General features: G+C 36.3%; 2 protein-coding genes across 3 annotated transcripts; both read left to right on the forward strand.

Annotated features, from left to right (window-relative positions):
• The first annotated feature begins 298 nt into the window (after window positions 1-298).
• On the forward strand, window positions 299-12,292 carry LOC133854185 (mitogen-activated protein kinase kinase kinase 1-like). Its single transcript, XM_062290267.1, has 9 exons — window positions 299-1,556; window positions 3,411-3,495; window positions 3,653-3,715; window positions 6,906-7,063; window positions 8,293-8,365; window positions 8,469-8,528; window positions 10,709-10,819; window positions 11,149-11,379; window positions 11,823-12,292. The coding sequence occupies exons 1-8, from the start codon at window positions 544-546 to the stop codon at window positions 11,341-11,343; spliced, it is 1,758 nt and encodes a 585-aa protein (XP_062146251.1). The 5' UTR covers window positions 299-543; the 3' UTR covers window positions 11,344-11,379; window positions 11,823-12,292.
• Window positions 12,293-13,378: 1,086 nt separating this feature from the next.
• Window positions 13,379-19,929, forward strand: LOC133854192 (uncharacterized). Of its 2 annotated transcripts, XM_062290286.1 has the most exons (3): window positions 13,379-13,544; window positions 16,622-16,662; window positions 18,576-19,929. In XM_062290286.1, exon 3 carries the CDS (start codon window positions 18,589-18,591, stop codon window positions 19,552-19,554), a length of 966 nt encoding a protein of 321 aa, XP_062146270.1. In that variant the 5' UTR covers window positions 13,379-13,544; window positions 16,622-16,662; window positions 18,576-18,588; the 3' UTR covers window positions 19,555-19,929. The 2 variants fall into 2 exon arrangements, with proteins under 2 accessions (XP_062146270.1, XP_062146262.1); XM_062290278.1 differs by lacking the exon at window positions 16,622-16,662 and having other exon boundaries at window positions 13,380-13,544.
• The last annotated feature ends 446 nt before the right edge of the window (window positions 19,930-20,375 follow it).

Genomic DNA, 20,375 nt, shown 5'->3' on the forward strand with positions numbered 1-20,375 from the left:
GAGCCAAACCCAAATTTTAGTACAATAAAACAAAAACGTTCAGAAAACCACAAAAGATTTTGAAGGTCATGCGTTACGTGGGCGTCGGGGTAAACTCCAAAAACCAAAAAATATCTCCAATCCTAATTTCTTTTTTGTTTTTGGATATTCAGACAAACCCTAAAGAAAAGGAAATAAAAAAAGAAAAATCATCCAATCCTATTTCACTGATCCAGTCATCCACTTTACGGTCTACGTGGCACCGCGTTTTCTCTCTCCATTTCGACGGCGTTTACCAGTCTCTCTCTGTTCAACTATTTGTGCTCTTGGGTCAGCCCCCTTCTCTGTTTCCCCCAAAAGCTCAAACCAGCTCCTTTTTAAGCATTTTCTCTCAAAATTTTCTCGGTAAAGTTACAGAAAAAGTATACAATTACCTTTTTTTTTTTTTGTTCGGTCCAAAGATAAAGAAGAGAGATAACGCACAGCAGAACTTCTCTGCACTTTTCGTTGCTCTTCTTACCAAAAGAAACCCTGGCGGTGAATCTTCGATGGGTTTAGCTCTCTATGCATCACCTACCTCGATTTCTCAGCCGTAGCAAGCAAAGCAGGAGCATGGATCGGGGGAAGAGGCCGACGAAGCCGAAGCTCGAGCGCCGTAATGCGGTCAAGCACATTGAATACGACGCCCTTTCTTCGTCTTCCTCCCTCGAAGACTCTACGTTGTCGTCTTCCCTCCACACTAAATCCCTCGACCTATCGGACCGCACGAGCTTCAGAATCGAAGGAATCGATGGCGAGTTCGAAGTGATATGCCAGCGGTTGGGGTTCTCCGGGCCCGAGGACTTCGCGATCCCCGAGGCGGAGTGGGCGGCCCGGAAGATCCGATCGTCGTCGGATATTCTACCGAGGTCGAGATTGCAAGGGTTGAGCGGTCCGATAATAGAAGAAGCGGAAGACACGGGGGAAAGCGAAGCTGTAGTTGAATTGAGTGAGAGAATTGCGGATGGTGTGAGAATCGGGGATGGAACTGAGTTGACTAGGTCTGATCAAGCCGAGCCGAGCGGGTGCTGTGTGACCGGTGGTTGTGGTGGCGGTGATGGTGTTGGTGTTGGTGTTGGAGGAGGAGGGAATGGAATCAAAGGCATTCGGCCATCGCCGGTGCTGAAGCCGCCGCCGGCGATGAGGCTTCTGGTAATCGATGATGGGTGCTCGACTTGGGACCTTATGAAGGACTTTGCGCCGGATGATGAGAGAGGTCGTTTGATGAGTGGATATAGATCTTCTTCCGATGAAGAAGCGGAAGAGGATAAAGAAGAGGAAGAAGAAGAGGAAGAAGAAGAGGTAGAGGTTGAGGTGGCGAAGGTGAAGAGAGAGGTGGTGGGGGAGGAGAATGTGGTGAAGGTTAGGGAGATAGCTGAGCTATCCGAGTGTTCGTTTACTACGTCGAATGACGACGATTCGTCTAGCAGTACCACGGTTTCTCCAAATGGGAGAGTCAGGCCTGATACCACGTCTTGGGAAAAGGGAATCATTCTGGGACGCGGGTCGTTTGGATCAGTGTATGAAGGAATCGCTGCGTAAGTTTCCGAATGCTAATTATATTATGCAAGAAAGAGTGAATTTAATATCTAATGTTAGATTGTCTTGTGTGATTCCATGAATTTAATCATTTAATCCAGTATGCATTATAGTTAACTGTAACCTTATAAGCTGCAACATTGGGATAGAAAGTGGCTACAACTACAGAATCCTTATTGAACACTGCCTTATCACATTCTAGCTTTTAGTTAAGCATAAGTCTACCAAATTCGTGCCACATTTCTGGACAAGTGACTTGTTAAAGAATTAATTTAAATAATTAAGTACACATTTTACTATTATTAAGCTTTTGAAATAAGTGATAATTTAACACAACATATCATGTTCCCGTTCTTGTTCCATATGCAATGGCAATTTGTGCTACAAGTAAAATTGGATTTAACTTTACATCACAATAGATGAAGTTGTTGATTCGGAGAAAGATCTAGATATAGATGTTGTTTGGCATTGATAAGGTAGTGTAGATTGGAATTGATGCATAATCCCCTAGGTGGAAATACTTAAAAGGGAAGGCCACACTGTTTCAAATTTTTTAGTGATGGAAAAAGAAAAAGGATAGACCTTAGTTTGCTACCGTGTCATTCATATTTTGCTGATGCTCTCAGAATGCTTGGATCAGATACCTAAAAGTGATGAAAAAGCAGATTGTTTCTTAGATTTAGTAGGTTTTCTGTGATAATCCTCATCATCATTTGGCTATGCATTTATTTTTCTTGTTGCCGGTCCAGGTCTTGTTTCCACTTTTCCGGTCATTCTAGATATAATTTTTAAATGTTGGATCTTCCTAATTAATGATTGACTTGAGGCTTTTTATTTTTCTTGTTGCCGGTCCAGGTCTTGTTTCCACTTTTCCGGTCATTCTAGATATAATTTTTAAATGTTGGATCTTCCTAATTAATGATTGACTTGAGGCTTTTTCCGTGTCGATTATGACTATGACCATCTTATGACGACGATCTCTCAAGTTATAGGGGATGATTTGAACCTAATGCCTGCCACAAAATATTCTACTTTCTTACTACCTCCCAAGGTCTATTGGCTACATGTTGTTGTTCTTATGGAAGACTAAGTGGTTGATAAGGAGGTTTTAGGCTTGTTTCCTTGTTAGGTTCTCATAAGGTTGTGGTCAAAGTTTTAGACAGTTGCCTTATAATTGTCTCCCCTCCTTCGCTCCCCACAATTTGGTTATTAGAAATAGACATGCCGATGCAACCATAGAAGATTGATGGGCTGTTACTTTGCAACTTCATAGATTCCAAGATTTATTTTGTGTTTACTTGCAACATCATATTGGGTTCAGTCTTATATGGTTTTGAAAGTCAATTCATCATGAGTTTAGGGTTAAAAACAATTTTTAATTTCGGATTTTATTTCTTGATTTATGGTCAGTGTTGTAATGAGGGGCAAAGTTGTAATTTTTTGAAACTCTTGCAAATTAAGGGTCTTTTAGTAATTCAGTCGAGTCTAGAACTTTAGGGATATGTTTGTTAAACTTTTCAAAAACACTTGTGTATTTTCAAAAACAAAAATACACTTTTCTCAAAACATTTAACAATCCATTCGGCACCAAATTAGATGGGCACCTTCTACTTCAGCTGTATCTTCTATTCTTTGATAATATTTTATTTCCAATAAAAATTTTGTACTTCTGTAAGAAATTGAATATTTCTTGTCTGTGCTGTACAATTTTTTAGCTGATGCTAGTATCTTATATTAGCATAAATAAATAAAGAACTTCAGTTTTTTGTTTTGTTTTTTTTTTTTTGTTTTTGTGTCCTGAGGTGTTATTTGTACATGTTGTTTATTGTTAATTTTCCTGCCCCCCTCTGCAGTAATGGAGTCTTTTTTGCTGTAAAGGAAGTTTCACTGCTTGATCAAGGAAGTCAGGGAAGGCAAAGTGTTTATCAACTTGAGCAGGTGAGACAGGCTTATACTTTATTCTAGGGTAATATTTTGGTTTTGAATACTGATATTCTGTACAAGCTTGATAATATTTTGGGACTGGAAAGCTTATCCTGTTCCATTTTTCTATTTCTGCCTTGATTTTATTCTCATCCAGTGCTTTGTTTTACAGGAGATTGCTCTTTTAAGTCAGTTTGAACATGAGAACATAGTTCAATATTATGGCACAGATAAGGTACTTTTTTCTTTTTTTTTTTTTTTTTTTTTTTTTTTTTTTTTTTTTCATGTTGTTTTTGTGTCCAGAGTCTAGACCACAATTACAAAATTGCCATTACAGTTCATTACATTGTGCATTTTTTATTTTTTATTTTTATAAGTAAAGTATATTGCAAAAAAAGCGCAGAAGGGATGCAACCCAAAGTAAATAGGATGTATACATGATACCTCTAATTCAAAGAGAAAGAAGCACACAAATCTAAATAATCAGAATAAGAACAGTCAAACATAGATTGTAGCGTCACTTTCCACGTAAACAAGATTTGTATCACCATCTTCTTCAAATTAATCAAACCAGTCTCACAATCTTCAAAACTGTGTGCATTCTGTTTCTTCCATATACACCACAATAAACACAATGGAGCCATTATCTAAATCGACACCAACAACCGGTTGCCCCTTTGACTCCTTCAACTCCCCAACATCTCTATCACTGATTAAGGCATAACCCACATAACACCAAACAACTGTAAAATCGTACTCGACAATTCTGTAGTAACCCTACAATGAAGGAACAAATGATCAATGGACTTTCCACGATTCTTACACATATAGCACCACTCCATCACAATAATATTCATCTTGTGTAAATTATCCAAAGTTAGACTTTTCCTTAAAGTCGCTGTCCATACAAAGAAAGCCACTATCAAAGGAACCTTAACTTTCAAAATACTCTTTCAAGGAAAAGAAGAGTGTATAGGACTGGATAAAATCTTATAGTAAGACTTCACTTCAAATGATTTCCTTCTTGATGGAATCCAACAAATTTTATCCTCTCCTTCATACCTTACTTTAATAGAATGCAACAACTCAAAAAATCTAGACATCACTTCCACCTCCCAATCTTGTATAGGTCGAGTAAACAATATATTCCACAGAATATTACCATATTGTCTCTGCATTTTCTCCGCCACCCATGTATCCTTACCGCACGCAATAGTAAACAGTTATGGAAAAAGAAGCTTTAAAGGAAATTTCCCACACCACACATCATGCCAAAACAAGACTCTAGAATCATCTCAAAACTCATATGAGCTATAAAACATCCCAACCCCTCCGAATACATTTCCACACTCTCACTCCAAAACAACCCCCAACTTCCTTAGAACACCAACCACCCCTCATTCTACCATATTTATCACCACCTTTCTCCAAAGAGTATCCCTTCCATTGCAAACCACCATAGCCACTTACTCAGAAAAGTTCTATTAAACTGAATCCATATTTCTCACGCCTAACCCCCTCGAAACCTTCGAAGAACAAATCTTTAGACCTATTAACCGGATGAAATTTAAACTCATCTCCAATACCTCCCCACAGGAAATCCCTCTTAAGTTTTTCCAAACGATGAGCCACTCCCATTGGAATAGGGAAGAGGGACAAAAAGTATGTTGGCAAATTCGAAAGAGTACTCTTGATCAAAGTTAACCTCCCACCCTTTGATAAATACAATCTCTTCCACCCCGCTAATCTATTTTCCATCTTCTCAATAATGCTAGTCTACATATTGGAATCCTTATACTTAGCACCCAAAGTAAGACCCAAATACTTTATAGGACGTGAAGCCACACCTCACCCAAGAATGCTAGCAAACTCCTCCACATTCCCTACCTCACCTACAGGAACAATCTCGGGCTTAGACAAGTTGATTTTCAGCCCCGAAAAACCGCTTTAAAACAAAAGCAACAAGCATCTCAAATCTTGAAATTGTTCAACATTAGGCTCACAAAAGATCAAGGTATCATCTGCAAATAGTAAATGAGACACAAGCATATCCTCCTGATATCTCGAGCTCACGAAGAATCCTTTACTGTTTGTGTCGGTGATGGAGGCTTTAAGTCGAATGTTGTCGGCTACGGTGGAAAGCGGGTGACTTTCTGGATTTTCCGTGAGCTTGAAATATCAGGATGATATGCTTGTGTCTCAACCATAGAAAGCAATTATGCTCGTCAAAATCATTATTCATAGTTTAAATTGCTCGTATTCATGTCATGATATGGAGGCAACTTCGTCCAATGACTTGTTACGCACTTCTTGGTGTGACACTTGTGCCCAGCAGTCAGTGGTTCCTATCTGCACGTTCATAAGAGACTCCATCTCTGTTTTTTCTTCTTCTTCTTCTTCTTCTTTCTTTTTCTTTTTCTTTTTTCTTCTTCTTCTTTTTTTTTTTTTTTTCCCCACTCTAAAGGACTTGTCATTTTGGGTATACCTGCTGTTCGACTGGACGACTTGTCATTTTTTTTGGACTACTTAACCTGTTTTTCCTTTTGTACGAAAGGACTTGTCGTTTTGTCTCTCCTCCACTGCCGCCATACACAACTACCAGAATAATCACACTGAGCCCGTTAGCCTCCATACAGGGAGTGTTTCTCCCCAATCCCCCCTTTCTTCTTCTTCTTCTTGTAGCTGAATGCTTTGATACCAAGTTGAAGAGAAGAAGAAGAAATAAAAGAGGAAAGAAGAGAAGAGAAGAGAGGAAGAAGAAGAAGAAGAAGCTGTCTTATTCCTTATGCATGTGCCATATGACATCTTCACGCGTTTAAATAGAAAAATCATACAATTTATTAAGGAATTATATATATATATATATATTTGATAAGTAAATTTAGTCTTATTGAAAGCATAAGGCGTCCCTAAGTACACTGGAAGTATATAAAAGGAAAAACAAACAATGAAATCGCCAAAGCTAATCGACAATGGGGACAAAAACGCCACCGTCCAAGGAATTATAATTAATATAGATTACAATAGTAATGACAATAAGATCAGAGAATAATGGCAGAATTGGAACAAAATCAGCTAGGTTTCCTTCTTCAACAATTACCACATAATTTCACCCTCTCTTTCTTATTCACATACCAATACAAATACTGGTAAATATGTACATGTGATATAGTGACTTTGCATGCACTTATAGCTGTGTAGTAAGACATTTAGTTCCCAGGTTGTTACCATGACAGCTATGGTGCCTGTTCACTCTATTGTCTTTGTGTTTGTATTCACAAATATCAGGATTCTTATTGTATAGGGGTGATACATTGCATCTCCAAGCACTTTGGTTAAAGGACTATGCTTTGGTATAGTTTCCTGTTTAAATAAATTTTCTGATTAATAAAGCATATATTATGTTCTGCTCATGGTTTTTGCAGGATGAATCAAAACTATTTATCTTTCTAGAGCTAGTATCACAAGGCTCCCTTTTAAAGCTCTATCAGAGGTATCATCTTCTAGATTCTCAAGTCTCCTCATATACAAGACAGATTCTGCATGGTTTGAAGTATCTTCATGACAGAAATGTGGTTCACAGGTTATTACAAATATTCTCTTTTGTCATTTATTTATGTGATACTCAAGTTATTTGGTTATCTTGCTCTCAAATGATAATGAAGTAGTTATTGCTCGGAATATGTATTTCTTATATTGTCTTTACTTATCCTTGCCTTTAGTGAGCCGTGTCATAAGTCATATGCCCCTTCCTCATACCAAAAGGATTTCCCATTTTTTTTTGTGTGTGAGAAGGGAGAGGGAAATGCTATGTCATTAGCAGGATGTCAGCGCTTCATGCTGTACCTACTCAGTTAATTGATTGCTTATCTGACAAAGGCCTTTTATGTGTGTCACCTTGAAGAATTTAGTTGGAATCACATCATCAAAAGAAAGTATAATATCCTTTAAAATTTTCAACCAGACTTCTACCACTCCAAATCTAGGTTTCCTAATATAAGAAGACCTAAAACCAAACAAAAAATTGTAAAAGACCTGAAATAGAAACAATTTAAATAAGAAGACCTATGGGCCATCACTAAAATCCATGTTCAGAAAATCTAGAAATTTATAATACAATCAACCCTCAATTTTAATGGAGGTCTTGAATTATGCCTCATTAAATTCAAACCTCAATTCAAGATTTCTTTGATCTTTAAGCTTGTTTTTCCTTTAGCCTCTGGTACTTGCTTCTGAGGTCCTTTGAATTCAGTGATTGATTTACTTCATGAAAATTTCTGTTGGCTCTACTTTATGTCTTTTCGCACTCGGTTGTGTCTTTGTAAACCATGTCTATTGAAACCACAATTTTTTATGCCTTCTCTAGAGCAAAAAAAAAAAAAAAGAAGCAGATTAAGCATTTTCCTTTTTTTTTTCTTCCTCTCTTTCTTTTCAGCAGCAAGAACTAGAAAATTTCTGAATGGCTACTTTGTATTATATAACAAACATTATATTAGTCAATGTTGGGATCTGGATTGCAAAGTTTTTCTAAGCATTGACCATGTGAACTTTGATAAATTACGTGTATGATAATTCTTGTCTCGGGGCTTTCTTAATTTTTCTTTCTGCTTTTCTCACTGTGCCATTTACTAGTTTAATGTGCCGTTTTGAAACTTATATTTTTCCCTCAATCATTGTCTTGCAATTGTAAATCCTTGACTTAAGAATGCAGAAACAATGGGTAGTTTTACTATGTACAGATAGACAGACTGCAATTACGTACTATTTGTAATTAATCTTCGAAGTCTTATCTCTTTATTTCCTGTATTGAAGGGATATCAAATGTGCAAATATATTGGTGGATGTAAATGGATCTGTGAAGCTTGCAGATTTTGGATTGGCGAAGGTTTTTCTTCCCTTCCTCTATTATGATTTTTCCCCCATTTTAAATAACTCCAAAATGATTGCCTATTTCTTTCCCTAACGTTTATGGTTGTGCCCTTTTTCAGGCTACGAAATTGAATGATCTTTTATCTTGCAAGGGAACTGCATTCTGGATGGCCCCTGAGGTTTGCCTTTACTACCCTTTTTTTAAAAGTTAATGATATATATTTTTTTGAATATAATTATTAATTTACTTTATGGCCAGCTTCAAACGTTGGAGAAAACATGGGTTTAAATATTAACTTATTTGAGTGCGTGTCGGCTCTGTTAACAGTTATTGCTGATGCACTTATAATTTTGCTCTTGTATTTGTTAAGGACTTGTGTATAAGTCATGGACTGCTATTTTCTATGATGTATGTATAGTTTGAACACTTACCAGCATAGGTGGTGATTGCAGTTGGTGGAGGCATTGGCTTTGGCACTTTGTATGGGAAAAACTTCTTTGGATGACTATATATTCTTTTCCTTCCCTAACTTTGGAGAATCGAATTTAGTTGCCAGTTCACCAGTTCAAAGTTTAAAAGAATGGGCATATCAGTAACTAACATTTGGATTGAACACTGAAATAGCTGTAGAAATAATAAAATGTAGGAAATGAATGATATAAATTTTGAGGACCGCGAGAGAACGTTGGAGAAACTTGAGTCATTTTTCTTCTTTACTCTTTTTCTTTGGACAACTACATTTATTTCTCCCTTGGTGCTCAGTTATCATGATTTTCTTGTTCTTTTTTTCTCATTCTTGTTAGCTAGGTTTTTTCTCTTGTATACTTCTTGTCTACCTGGGGGCACCTTACGCCTTTAATAATAATTTCGATTAGTTATAAAATAAAAATAAAAATGTAGGAATTCCAAAGTGCGCTTTAAAATAACGTGTATCAAACTGAGGCACAATCATGAGGGATTTTTTTTTCCCACTGGTTCTGTGTTTGCATTTGATAACCCAGTCTTCATCCTAATTGAATCTAAATTGCTGCTCTTTGGTCTATAACCGTTATGAATCTTATACATTTGACCTGGCTACTGACCTAACAGCTTGGCTTGTGACTTACCTTTTGTGTTGTGGATTTTTGAATCTCAGATTATATTGAACGCTCTGGGATTTGGTATGAAAATTGTTTCTGGAAAGGAACTACATAACCTTTAGTGCCAACTAAATTGGGGTCAGCTCTGGGTGAAAGTGAAAGGCTTTCTTCATCCAATTGGGCTGTGAGATATTTGGCCTGTAGTTCTAGATGACAAAATATTGAGTATAAGCAATTTATAAGATTCTAGATACAAGGAAGATGTGGAATATTGTTTTAAAAATTACATGCATTTAAAGTTTTCTAAGTCATCTGACAAATTGCTGGGGCTTTGATCTCTCTTGTCAGTGCACATGCATGGAGCTTTCGATGTTATTTAATATTGATATTCTATATTTTCATTAGAAGTCTTAACTCTCGGTTTAAAGTATGATCTCTATGTCATCTCTACTTTATCATTTTCCCATCCCACCTAGGTTTGGCCTTTGTATTTGTTGTTGTTAACTCGACTTATGTATATGGTTTTGTTGGTTAATATTTACTTGCCACTTTCCTATAGAATTCATTCAACTTATGATTAATAGAGCATCTTTAAGCATTTGGCAGTTAGCATCCCCTAAATTGTGTCGTATATCTGATTTGTACTGTAATTCATAGATACTTAGAGATTTTGGAGGTATTTAATGAAGATATTGACTTATTGATGGATGCAAGTCCATGGCTATGATAAAAGACGACTTATTATCTAACATATGTGTATCTGGATTTAGCAAATGGCAGAGTCTGATTCCTCCGGCTGATTACGAGTATTTTCACAGGGCTTTGTTAAGTTAACTCTGATTTCATGAGGCCTCTTGGATGATTAGTTTGATCAGTTTTTAGGTTGCATTGCAGCTGAACTAACTTTCCCCTTAATTATTCATTATCTATATGTTGAAGTCTAGCTAATGACTATAAGTTGACGGACATTGACGGGTGATGTTGGGTTTATACTGCTGGATATTTGTCAAAGTATCAGAGATTTTGCGTTGATGTCTGTTTTTTTCTCCTTGAGCCAGAATATTTTCATATAGTAATTAGATGGTGTAATGCTTTTCTCTGGGTGTATACATATATAGATTGGATATTTCTTTGCCTTTGCAGGAATTGAACTTACAAGATGGTACTGTGTTAAAAAAATTCCTATTTGTTGTTGGAGACAGCATATTGATTATATGGAGTACTTCACGTCCAGTGAATTCTATCAAGTGTTTCTGATTATCAAGCTGTGCATGTTCAGGTTGTTAATGGGAAGAACCAAGGATATGGGCTTCCAGCTGATATATGGAGCCTTGGATGCACTGTATTGGAGATGTTGACAAGTCAGATTCCATATTCGGGTTTGGAAGGGGTGCGTGTCATGCTCTTCTTCTTTTTCTTCTGCTTGATGTTTATTGTTATGGTGATGCTGATGCCGTTTATAGATTGTAAAGCGTAACGTTCTCTTCTACTTTTGTAATAATACTTGTTTTGGATACTTTCGAGAAAATTTTATGGTATTTAACACATTCAATACAAAAGGTCAATTTTTGTTATATATGTAGTTTTATTTTCTTTTATATAATTTTTGTAAAACCCTTGAGTGGAACCTGCAAGACATTCTACACCTGTTTAAATGCAATTTATCGTTGCACAACCGTTGGTGTTGGGTTAAAATTATCCTCTTCTGTGACTTGGCAGATGGCAGCGTTGTTTAAAATTGGAAAGGGTGAACCACCTCCTGTTGCTGATTCTCTCTCAAGAGATGCAAGGGATTTTGTCCTGCAGTGCCTTCAAGCAAAGGCCCGTGATCGTCCTACTGCTGCTCGACTCTTGGACCATCCATTTGTAAAGAGGCCACTTTCCACATCCTCAGGCTCAGGCTCGGGGCGTTGAAATACTTTTCTTGGCTAAATCCATGAAGAGAATGAGGTAAAAGTTATATTTATTTCATATCTTTGTGTAGCTGCTCTTTCTACCTGACACTCCATGGCAGTGTAGATGTAAAATTGAGAATGAACGGTACCTTATGCATGCTGTTGGAACCTGGATAATTCCAGGAAGACATGAGAAGCCCAAGATACTTGAAATTATCTTTTAATCTTTTATGTTTAGACACTTTTGAATACATATCAGACATGACAGTCTTAGCTGGGCAGGAGGTTTTAAATTGTCTTGTCATTGTTAGTTGGATTGGACTTTGTTAAGCTGTTAAAAAACAAAAACCTGTCTAAGATCGTTTACTCATAGTTTTTCCCATATTTCTGTCCCTGAACTTGCATATAATTTTCACATTCTGGGCAAGTTCAAACATTTTGATTCATCTAAAAAAAAAGTTGAAATCACTGATGCATTATCTTTGCTTTTGACCGCAGTGCCTTCCGTCTCTAGACGTGCAAGCATTTTTTTCATGTTGCATCCTCAAGTTGGTGAAGTGTTCTGGACTCGATGTTGCAGCCACCAAATATTTCTTGTGCTGTAGACAGGAGACACCCGAGTCTGGTTAGGTGGCTTAAATCAATTTCCAAACGCTGGTTAGGTCTACAAATGGATCTATAACGGCAAAAAAGCAAGCATACAGAGGATGCAGAGGATGCAGGTCTTAAATTATTTTAGCGTCGGAAAAAGAAAATAGATTTCTTTGATGAAAGATGTTGCTAGTCTTTCTTCTTTTCTAGAATTAAAAAATTTTAGGGATTAAAATATTTTAGGGGCGTAGGGTGCGAGGAGTGATTGTTGTAATATTCGGAAAACATACAAAATTTGTATATATCTCTTAATTGACAAAATGACATAACACCTGTTGTAATTGAAAATTAGTTCTTGATTTGTTGCCCCACGCGAATATCCAATATTGTGTATGTCAATTGTGAGAGATGGGATATGCTCGTCTAGAAATAGATTCTACCACTTGAACGAGAATATTTTGTTGGTATCCCTTTTTATTTTATTTTAGGCCAGAAGAAAGGAAGCTCATTCCTTTTATAATATAACACAAACACAAATACAAATATGGTAGAGTCAATTTGTTGGTCGATCGTAAGTATAGAATTTGGCAGAGGCCATAAGAGTATTTTTTTTTTTTTTTTTTTTTTTTTTTTTTTTTTTAATTTTTTGTTTTTGACATGTCCACACAAGAGGGAGAATGGAGATTCGAATTAGTGACCTCCGCTTCATGAAGCGTGGTCTCCAGTCGATTGAACTATCCCTTGGAGACAGAGGTCATAAGAGCTAAAAACAAAAAGATGTCAGCATGTGATTAGAAAGTGAACCGTCGCACAAGCCAACAAAAATAAAAAGAAAAAAAAGAAAAAAATTTGTGCAAATCAAAACATTTGGGCTTAGCTTTTATTTCCATGAAACGTTCTGTAATTTCACTCACTAATCTATTTTTATTTTCATGGTAAACAAGTTAGCAAGAACTTTACCATATTCAATAATCAAAAGAGAGTAAATCATCTATTCCTAAAATGAGCCACTAATAAATATAATAAAAATAACATATTTAAATTAGAAAATAATAATAATGTATTTAGCACAATATAAAGTTTTATTTCAAATTGGGTCGAAATATTTTTCTCCAATCAAGTCTGTAGAATTACCATTGTGCCCTTTGAGTATTTGTGTTTGGTTCGAATAAAAAATTGAATAATATTCTATTTTTTTTTTAAAAAAAATTATATTTTATTCAATTTTTTTAATTTTTTTTTTTTAATTTTATCTCGCAAAGTCAAATTTCGTAATTCATACAATAAATTAAAATAATATTCAAATTTAACATAAACCAAATTAATATTTTTAAATGATACGTTTTGAAGTTGTAAATTCAAACCGACCTAAAATGTAAGACGCACCCCCGTAATCCGTCCATGTGTAAAGGTACCATGACAGCACGAGCCGAAAATAAATGAATATTCAATATTAAGAAGGAGCGCACGCAACTCAAGCGGTAGCTATTGGGCGAACGTGAGCGAGGAGATCGCGTGACTCTTCGCATCCTCCTCCTTCCATTTCTAGGCACGCAACACACTGAAACACCAGTCTCTCCCTCTCACTCGTTCGGATCCACGAGCCGCACAAGTCTCGGAGGCATCCAGGTACAACCACTTCCGATCTGAAGCTTCCGTTTCGAGTATTCTATTTTTCTTTCTTTTTATGATTATTTGTTCAGAATTGTCTGTATGTGTTTCTAGGGTTTAATGGTTAGACTGATTCATTCATTACTTGCATTATTTATGAAGGTCAGGTTTTTTCCTCGGTTAAATTGGGTTTAATTTAGGAATCAAAAGCAAGCAGTGCTGTGGGTATATTTTAGGCTTGTTGAAGATTTCGGACAATGATCTTGCTGATAATATTTTAGGTCTTTTTTACTTTTAGGAAGACTTTGTAATGGTTGTGTGCTTCTTTTGAAATTTTGGGTTTTGCTGACTCAAATTGATAGATATTAATCTGGTAAGAAAAAAATCACATTTTGGCTTGGAGCTTGCCATATGTAGAAGTTGGCAAAGCAACTTTTCTTTGGGTACTACTTTCATCAGCTTAATAAAATCGTTTGGCTGGTAAAATGGTTGTTGATTTGATGTACCGTGATAAAGTAACCATTTTTCTGGGTCGTTGTTGGAAGTGTGGATTTTTCATCCTAAGGATCTATGATACACCTTGAAATTTGGCCCAGATTAAATTATTATTATTATTTTTTTTTTGGGGGGGGGGGGGGGGGGGGGTGATGTTAATTTTGGATGCAAAAGAGTTCAGACGTGATTTTTCTGTTCTTTTTAATTGGAAACTATCACATATTATGTTACTTTTGTGTAATTGTTCGAATATTGTACCATTCGAGTCTTAGAAGCTCCTATAGGTGTCTTCAAGTATGTCTATTGCTTATGGGGTCCTTCTGCCATTACAACTGGGGGCCTTAAGAGATTATATATTTCATTCCGAAATGGATTGTTTTATTCTAATAATCAGTTGAAATAATGTTCCAATTGGTATTTCCAGCCTTGTAAAATGTTGACTGTTGAAGTCCTTCTGTTTTTTTATTTGTTTCTCTTGCTCTCTCTGGGTTATATTATGTTTTGACATTCTAAAGATGTCAAGATCATTATTAGGTAGCCTTAATCTTATAACGTTGTCTGTTATTATTACTATCATGCTTTGGGTTATTCTAAGCTTCTTGCATAAACTTATAAACAATCATATATTTTTATTTATCTCTTAAGTTTGTTTTCCAATTATAACAAAAAGCTGAAATTATATTGCGAGGGGAACAACCTTTTCTTTCTTTTGGCTAGAGGAAATTTTCTTGGCATGTTAGTTATTGGAATATAGAGGAATATGACTGCCAAGTCAATGATGCTTTTATGGACTTGATGCGAACTCAGATTATTTCACTTCTTTTCGTACAAAGCGGTTGATAGCTAGGTGGTTTACAGTCTTACAGAGAACACCTATTAATTATGACAATGAGCAGTGTTTGTTGTACAATAGAGACGTAGAAGACAATGGGGGCAGAGGAAGGATAGGAAAACCAAAGAAGAGATATATTGTTGCGCTTAGTTGAAAAAGTTGTTGCCTGACATGATTCTTGGCGCAACCTGAAACAATTAAAGAACAAAATTATAAGGAGCATTAAACTATATATACTGCATCAAATTTTTCTTGATTGCTATATTGGCTTTAAAAAACTACAATAACAATGAGAAACTAAAAAAAATTAGCCAGGCCACATCTAGAATTTTGACAAAATTATATGACTTGTCGTACCATTTTGAGTATGGCCATTGTTAAATCTGCTAACCAGGTGTTGTTAGCAAATACTCCTGGTGGATTGAATTTGGTATGTGATTAAGATGACGAAATCTCTTTTCTTTATTTTTCTTTTTAAAGAATATTTTTCCTTTTCCTGTAACTCTCTTGTCTCTTCCCATCCTTCTCCCTATTTCTTGGCTTAGGCCAGGGGCGGAACTAGGATTTGTTATGTGGGGGGACGAATTTACGTGGACGTAGCTACGGTAATGACGAAGGATTGAACTTTCTTATCAAACTTGTGTTAAAATATTAGCTAAATGATTAAATTTATTATTTTTTATAGCTTTAAACTTTTAGAATAATTGATAATTTAACGCGAATTTTCTCTAATCCTTGAAAATTGATGGTATTTTTTTATCACCTTTTAGTTTTTAAGACAAATGGTAATTTGATCGACTTGATCCCCCTATCCTTGAAAAAATAATGGTATTTTTGTACATGAGCCATGTATAATTTCATCCCAATCCCATTAATGCATGTTAGATTAAAAATAAAATAAGATAATAAGTGTGAAAATTAATAATCATGAAATGATAGTGAGTTTGCGCACTACTTGTTTGCAAATTACTACTTTTCTTATTAAAAAAAATCACGGAAATTAGGTTCAAAATTATGAAGTTAAAGAACATTTTTTGTATTTGTTTTTTTTCATTCTTTTTATAAAACTAAGTCTATCTTCTTTTTCTTTTTCTTTTTTTTTTTAATATTTTTTTTTGAGTTTCCCTAGGTTTTGCATATACCCAATAACCTATGAGTAATATCTTATGAGTTATGGGAATAGAAGAATAGAAGAGAAGGTAGGAGAAAAGACGTGGCAGGGGAGAAAAAACATTAGCAGACTCCCAAAAGTAATTCTTAGGTGGTAGGCCTGCAAAGTGCTGAGAGAGAAGACGAAAGACAGAACAATTCACTCCAAAAGAGAAGAAAAGACAAGTCAAGGGGGACAAATATTAACTATTGGAGGGATGATCCTTATTGAAACCCCCTAATAACAGGGGTTTAAAAAACTTTTGGGGGGACAAACGCTGAACATGCGTCCGCCCCTGGCGAAGGCTAAACCCTAACCCAAATATCTGTTAAAATCCAGTATACACATTCCTTCAAGATGTTATTTTTCTTGCACTAACTTTCAGTAATCAGTAAGAGTTGCACCCCTGGGAATGTGATGTCCTTGTATTTTTCACCGATAATCTTGATTATCTATGGCATGCACTATTCTATTTATGGTTCATGAGAAACAATGCCTACATGGATGAAATAGTTAGTTGTGTCTGGCTGTGTCTTATATTCCTTCAGTAAGTTTGTGCTGCACTTGTTTTATTTATGGCCAAGTTTTTGCTAATTGGTTTTTTATTTTGTAATTTAGTTTGATCATGTTTCCTAGTCTTCGGAGCAGTTGCTATGCAGGTAAATAATGCATTTTAAACCACAGCCACTTGATTGATGGGCTCTGTTGGTGGAACCTCACTAAGGGATCAGGGACCTGTGCCCTGTGGGCAGTTTTATGATTTATTAATTGCTATCCAGTACATGGATTGGGGAGGGTTAGGGTGGAGTGGGGGTTTTTGGCAAGGTAAGGGTGCTGACCATGTGACCCTAAAGCATTTAAATTTCTATATGAGTGACAACTTATAAATTTCACCTATCTGGTTGAAACTGACCCACTTTTCCTTTTATTGATAAGGATGTTTTTCTATTACTTACCCAAAAAATAAAAATAAAAAAGAAGAAAAAAACAAGGGTGGTTTTGTGCTGAGGTAATTTGCTTGATGGAGCATACCTCTGGTATTGTTTAGGGTGGGGAATCTGATTATTTACCTTTTATAATCCAACAATACTCTCTGCCTTAGTAAATTCTGTAATGTGATTCTTATTGGATGTCATTAGCTTCTTCTTCTTCTTTTTTATTTTTTTCCTCGTCTGTTATTTTACTTTCTAATATTTTTATCTTTTAAAAGTTTAATTGTCTTAATTAGCTTTGTTTAAATGGACTTTTCTTGTTGGGTCGGTGGTCAAAAGTCTTCTAGTTCCAAATCCTAGGAAACAAGGATAGTACTGAAACTAGTCGACATAGGTGAACAACCCCGCCTTCTCAATGTATTTCAAGTAACCTAGTAGGTGATGAGGTTAGCTTCTGCTACAACATATAATGGAACACCTTAAATTTTTATTGTGATTGGGCCCATGTTCGTCCAACCGGTATAATAATGCTGATTATCAGTGACATGCAATATATTATTATGGCTGATGAGGAACAATGCGTACAGAGAAGAAATGGTTAGTTATGTCCAGCTGTGACCCTGAAGCATCTAAATTTTTATGTCAGTGACAACTTGAAAATTGCACCTATCTGATTGTAATTGACCCACTTTTCATTTTAACAACCAGGATGTTTTTGTTCCAAGGAAATTTGCTTATGGGCATATCCCTGATGTTGTTTATTAGGGTTTGACAAATCCGATTGTTTTTTCCCCCCTAAAATCTGACTGTATACCTTTTATGGTCCCAAAATACTCTTATCTTTTTCCTTAATAAACCCTTTAGTGTGGTTAGATGTTATTAAGGCTACGAACTGAGCTGCGCTAGTGCAAAAGCCATTGAGCATTAGTAACTAACAGGCAACGGATTGAGCTTCAGGAAGTCGTCGTGCATTAGAACAAGCAACAGATTGAGCTGCGCGAAATTCTGTAAAATGTTTCTTGTTGGATGTCATTAGCTTTTCTGTTATATAATCTTTTTCTATCATTTTATTTTATGATCTTTTATCTTTTAAAAGTTAAAATTTCTTATTAGCTATATGAGATGGACTCCACTTGTTGTGTCAGATGTCGAAAGTCTTCTAGTTATAAATCCTAGGAAACAAGGATAGCTTTGAGTGCTCTTTGTGGGTTTTGGGTTTGAGGGTTTTAGGTCCTTGCGGGCTTGTTGGGTTTCTTTTTGGGGGCTGGTTTGGTTGTTCTTGTTGACAAAGTTGTGTATATGAAATGTCCTTAAAGTAGCCTAGTAGGTGCTGAAGTTAGCTTGTTTGCTACAAGTGAGGTCATTACCGTCTCATTAGTTGTAACTATGTTATGCATAATTTATCACCTCAAGATTTTATTGTGGTACAGTATAATAATCAATTAATTTGCGGTTATCTTAAAATGCCTTCGTGTTAAGTTGTCTAATATAATGAATACATCATTTAGATGCCGTTAGAAGTAAAATGTTGTTTTTAATGATGTCTGCAAATGTACTGCACATATTTTAGCATAATATATTAGCTTTTTATTTTTGTGAGTATCTGATCTCTCTCTATCCCACTTGCGAATGAATCTCAGGTTTAATTTGCAAATGGCTAAGTTTAGCAAGTTGCGACGTAAGACTAACTCCCGCCGTCACCAGGCTACCCCATATGCATTTTCATCTTGCTCTCGAAATGTTTTCAAAAATGTTCTCTTAAAGAAGAGGGGTTCAAGAGCATCAGAGAAGAAACATTGGAAAGACGCAACCTGCTCAGTTTGTTTGGAGTACCCTCACAATGCTGTTCTCCTCCTCTGTTCCTCTTATGACAAAGGTTGCCGGGCTTATATGTGTGCCACTGGCCATAGGTATTCCAATTGTCTTGAGCAATATAAGAAAGCCTACACAAAAGTAACCCCAATACAAAGCTCTCAACATTGGACTGAGGTAATGGAAAACTCTAGTTTAAGTTCTGGTCTGCAGCATCAGAATGAAAAGATGGAAGTGCCAGAGCTGTTATGCCCTCTCTGTCGTGGGCAGGTGAAGGGTTGGACTGTGGTTGAGCCGGCAAGAAAGTATCTGAATGCAAAGAAGAGAACCTGCATGCTGGATGATTGTTCTTTTGTTGGAAGTTATAAGGCACTCAGAAAGCATGTTAGGACAAAGCACCCATTGGCATGCCCACGGGCAGTGGATCCTATTCTTGAAGAAAAATGGAAGAGTTTTGAGCGTGAGAGGGAGCAAAATGATGTGATCAGCACAATTATATCATCGACACCTGGGGCTGTGGTGCTGGGGGATTATGTGATAGAACCTAACTTTAGTGGTAGTTACAGTGATTACGATTCTGATTTGGATGACTCCTTAGATGGTGCTCTCTTCCGTCTTGCATCATTTAATCGTGGACAGAATCGTGGCATTTACTCACGTGGTAGTCACCGTGACTTGTTCAATGTTGATTTTGGGAGGCGTAGTGGTTTTGGTTTTCGTCCTGTTGCTTCATATGGACAAGGTTTACTGGTTGGACCTGGACGTTCAAGGAGGCAATGGAGGCATAGAAGAACAACCCTTCTGTGACAAAATAATAGAGAAGTGGGGAAGGACTGAGATTCAGCTCTTCTATCTATGGTTGTGTTTCTGTATATTCATGATGTGTTATGGGACTATGGTTTGGTAAATTGTCATCATATCACTGACACAGCGAAGCAGTTGACCTCACCATTTGGATTAGTAGCAGTGGTTTCACTACATTGTTAGGGGGTTTGTGGGGGCGCATTGCCTCTGGATATTTCGTAGTCTAGAAAAGAAAAACATTTTTTACTTTGTACCCTTGTAGGTTGCATGGATTTGGTATCATTTATTTGGCCATTTGATAGGGTGATAATGGTTCAAAAACTTCACCTCAAATGTTTTATGTTTATATTTGATGTCTCCTCCTTGTTTCCACGATTATCGTTATATTTGGTTCAAGTTGCACTGTACGTTGCAGTAGTAAAAATGTGCTTTGATTTGCATTGTTGATGACATGGTGCGTGTTTAGCAATGTATCTCACCTCTCTACTTCACTACCTCCATTTACTCACTTTCTCTAGTGAAAGCTTATAGAACCAGTGTTCAGCAATTGTCTAGCGACGATCCAACAGATTTTTTTTCTTCTCATTTTGGCCGTCTGATCGGCCGGTTAATTTCTTATGACCTTGACAAGCATTCCTCAGACCCCCCCTGAAGATTAGGGAGACAAATAAAATGGATAGGCCAGCAATAATATTTGTACACTCACATTGGTTTTTATCTCACACCAAATATGAGTTTGTGTACAAATAACACATCTTAAAACAATAATCAATTACAAAAGATGCAATAATCCCGGAATATAGCTTGGGAGTAGACCTTATTTA

Source organism: Alnus glutinosa, chromosome 1, assembly GCF_958979055.1.
Source record: "Alnus glutinosa chromosome 1, dhAlnGlut1.1, whole genome shotgun sequence".
Lineage (NCBI taxonomy): Eukaryota > Viridiplantae > Streptophyta > Magnoliopsida > Fagales > Betulaceae > Alnus > Alnus glutinosa.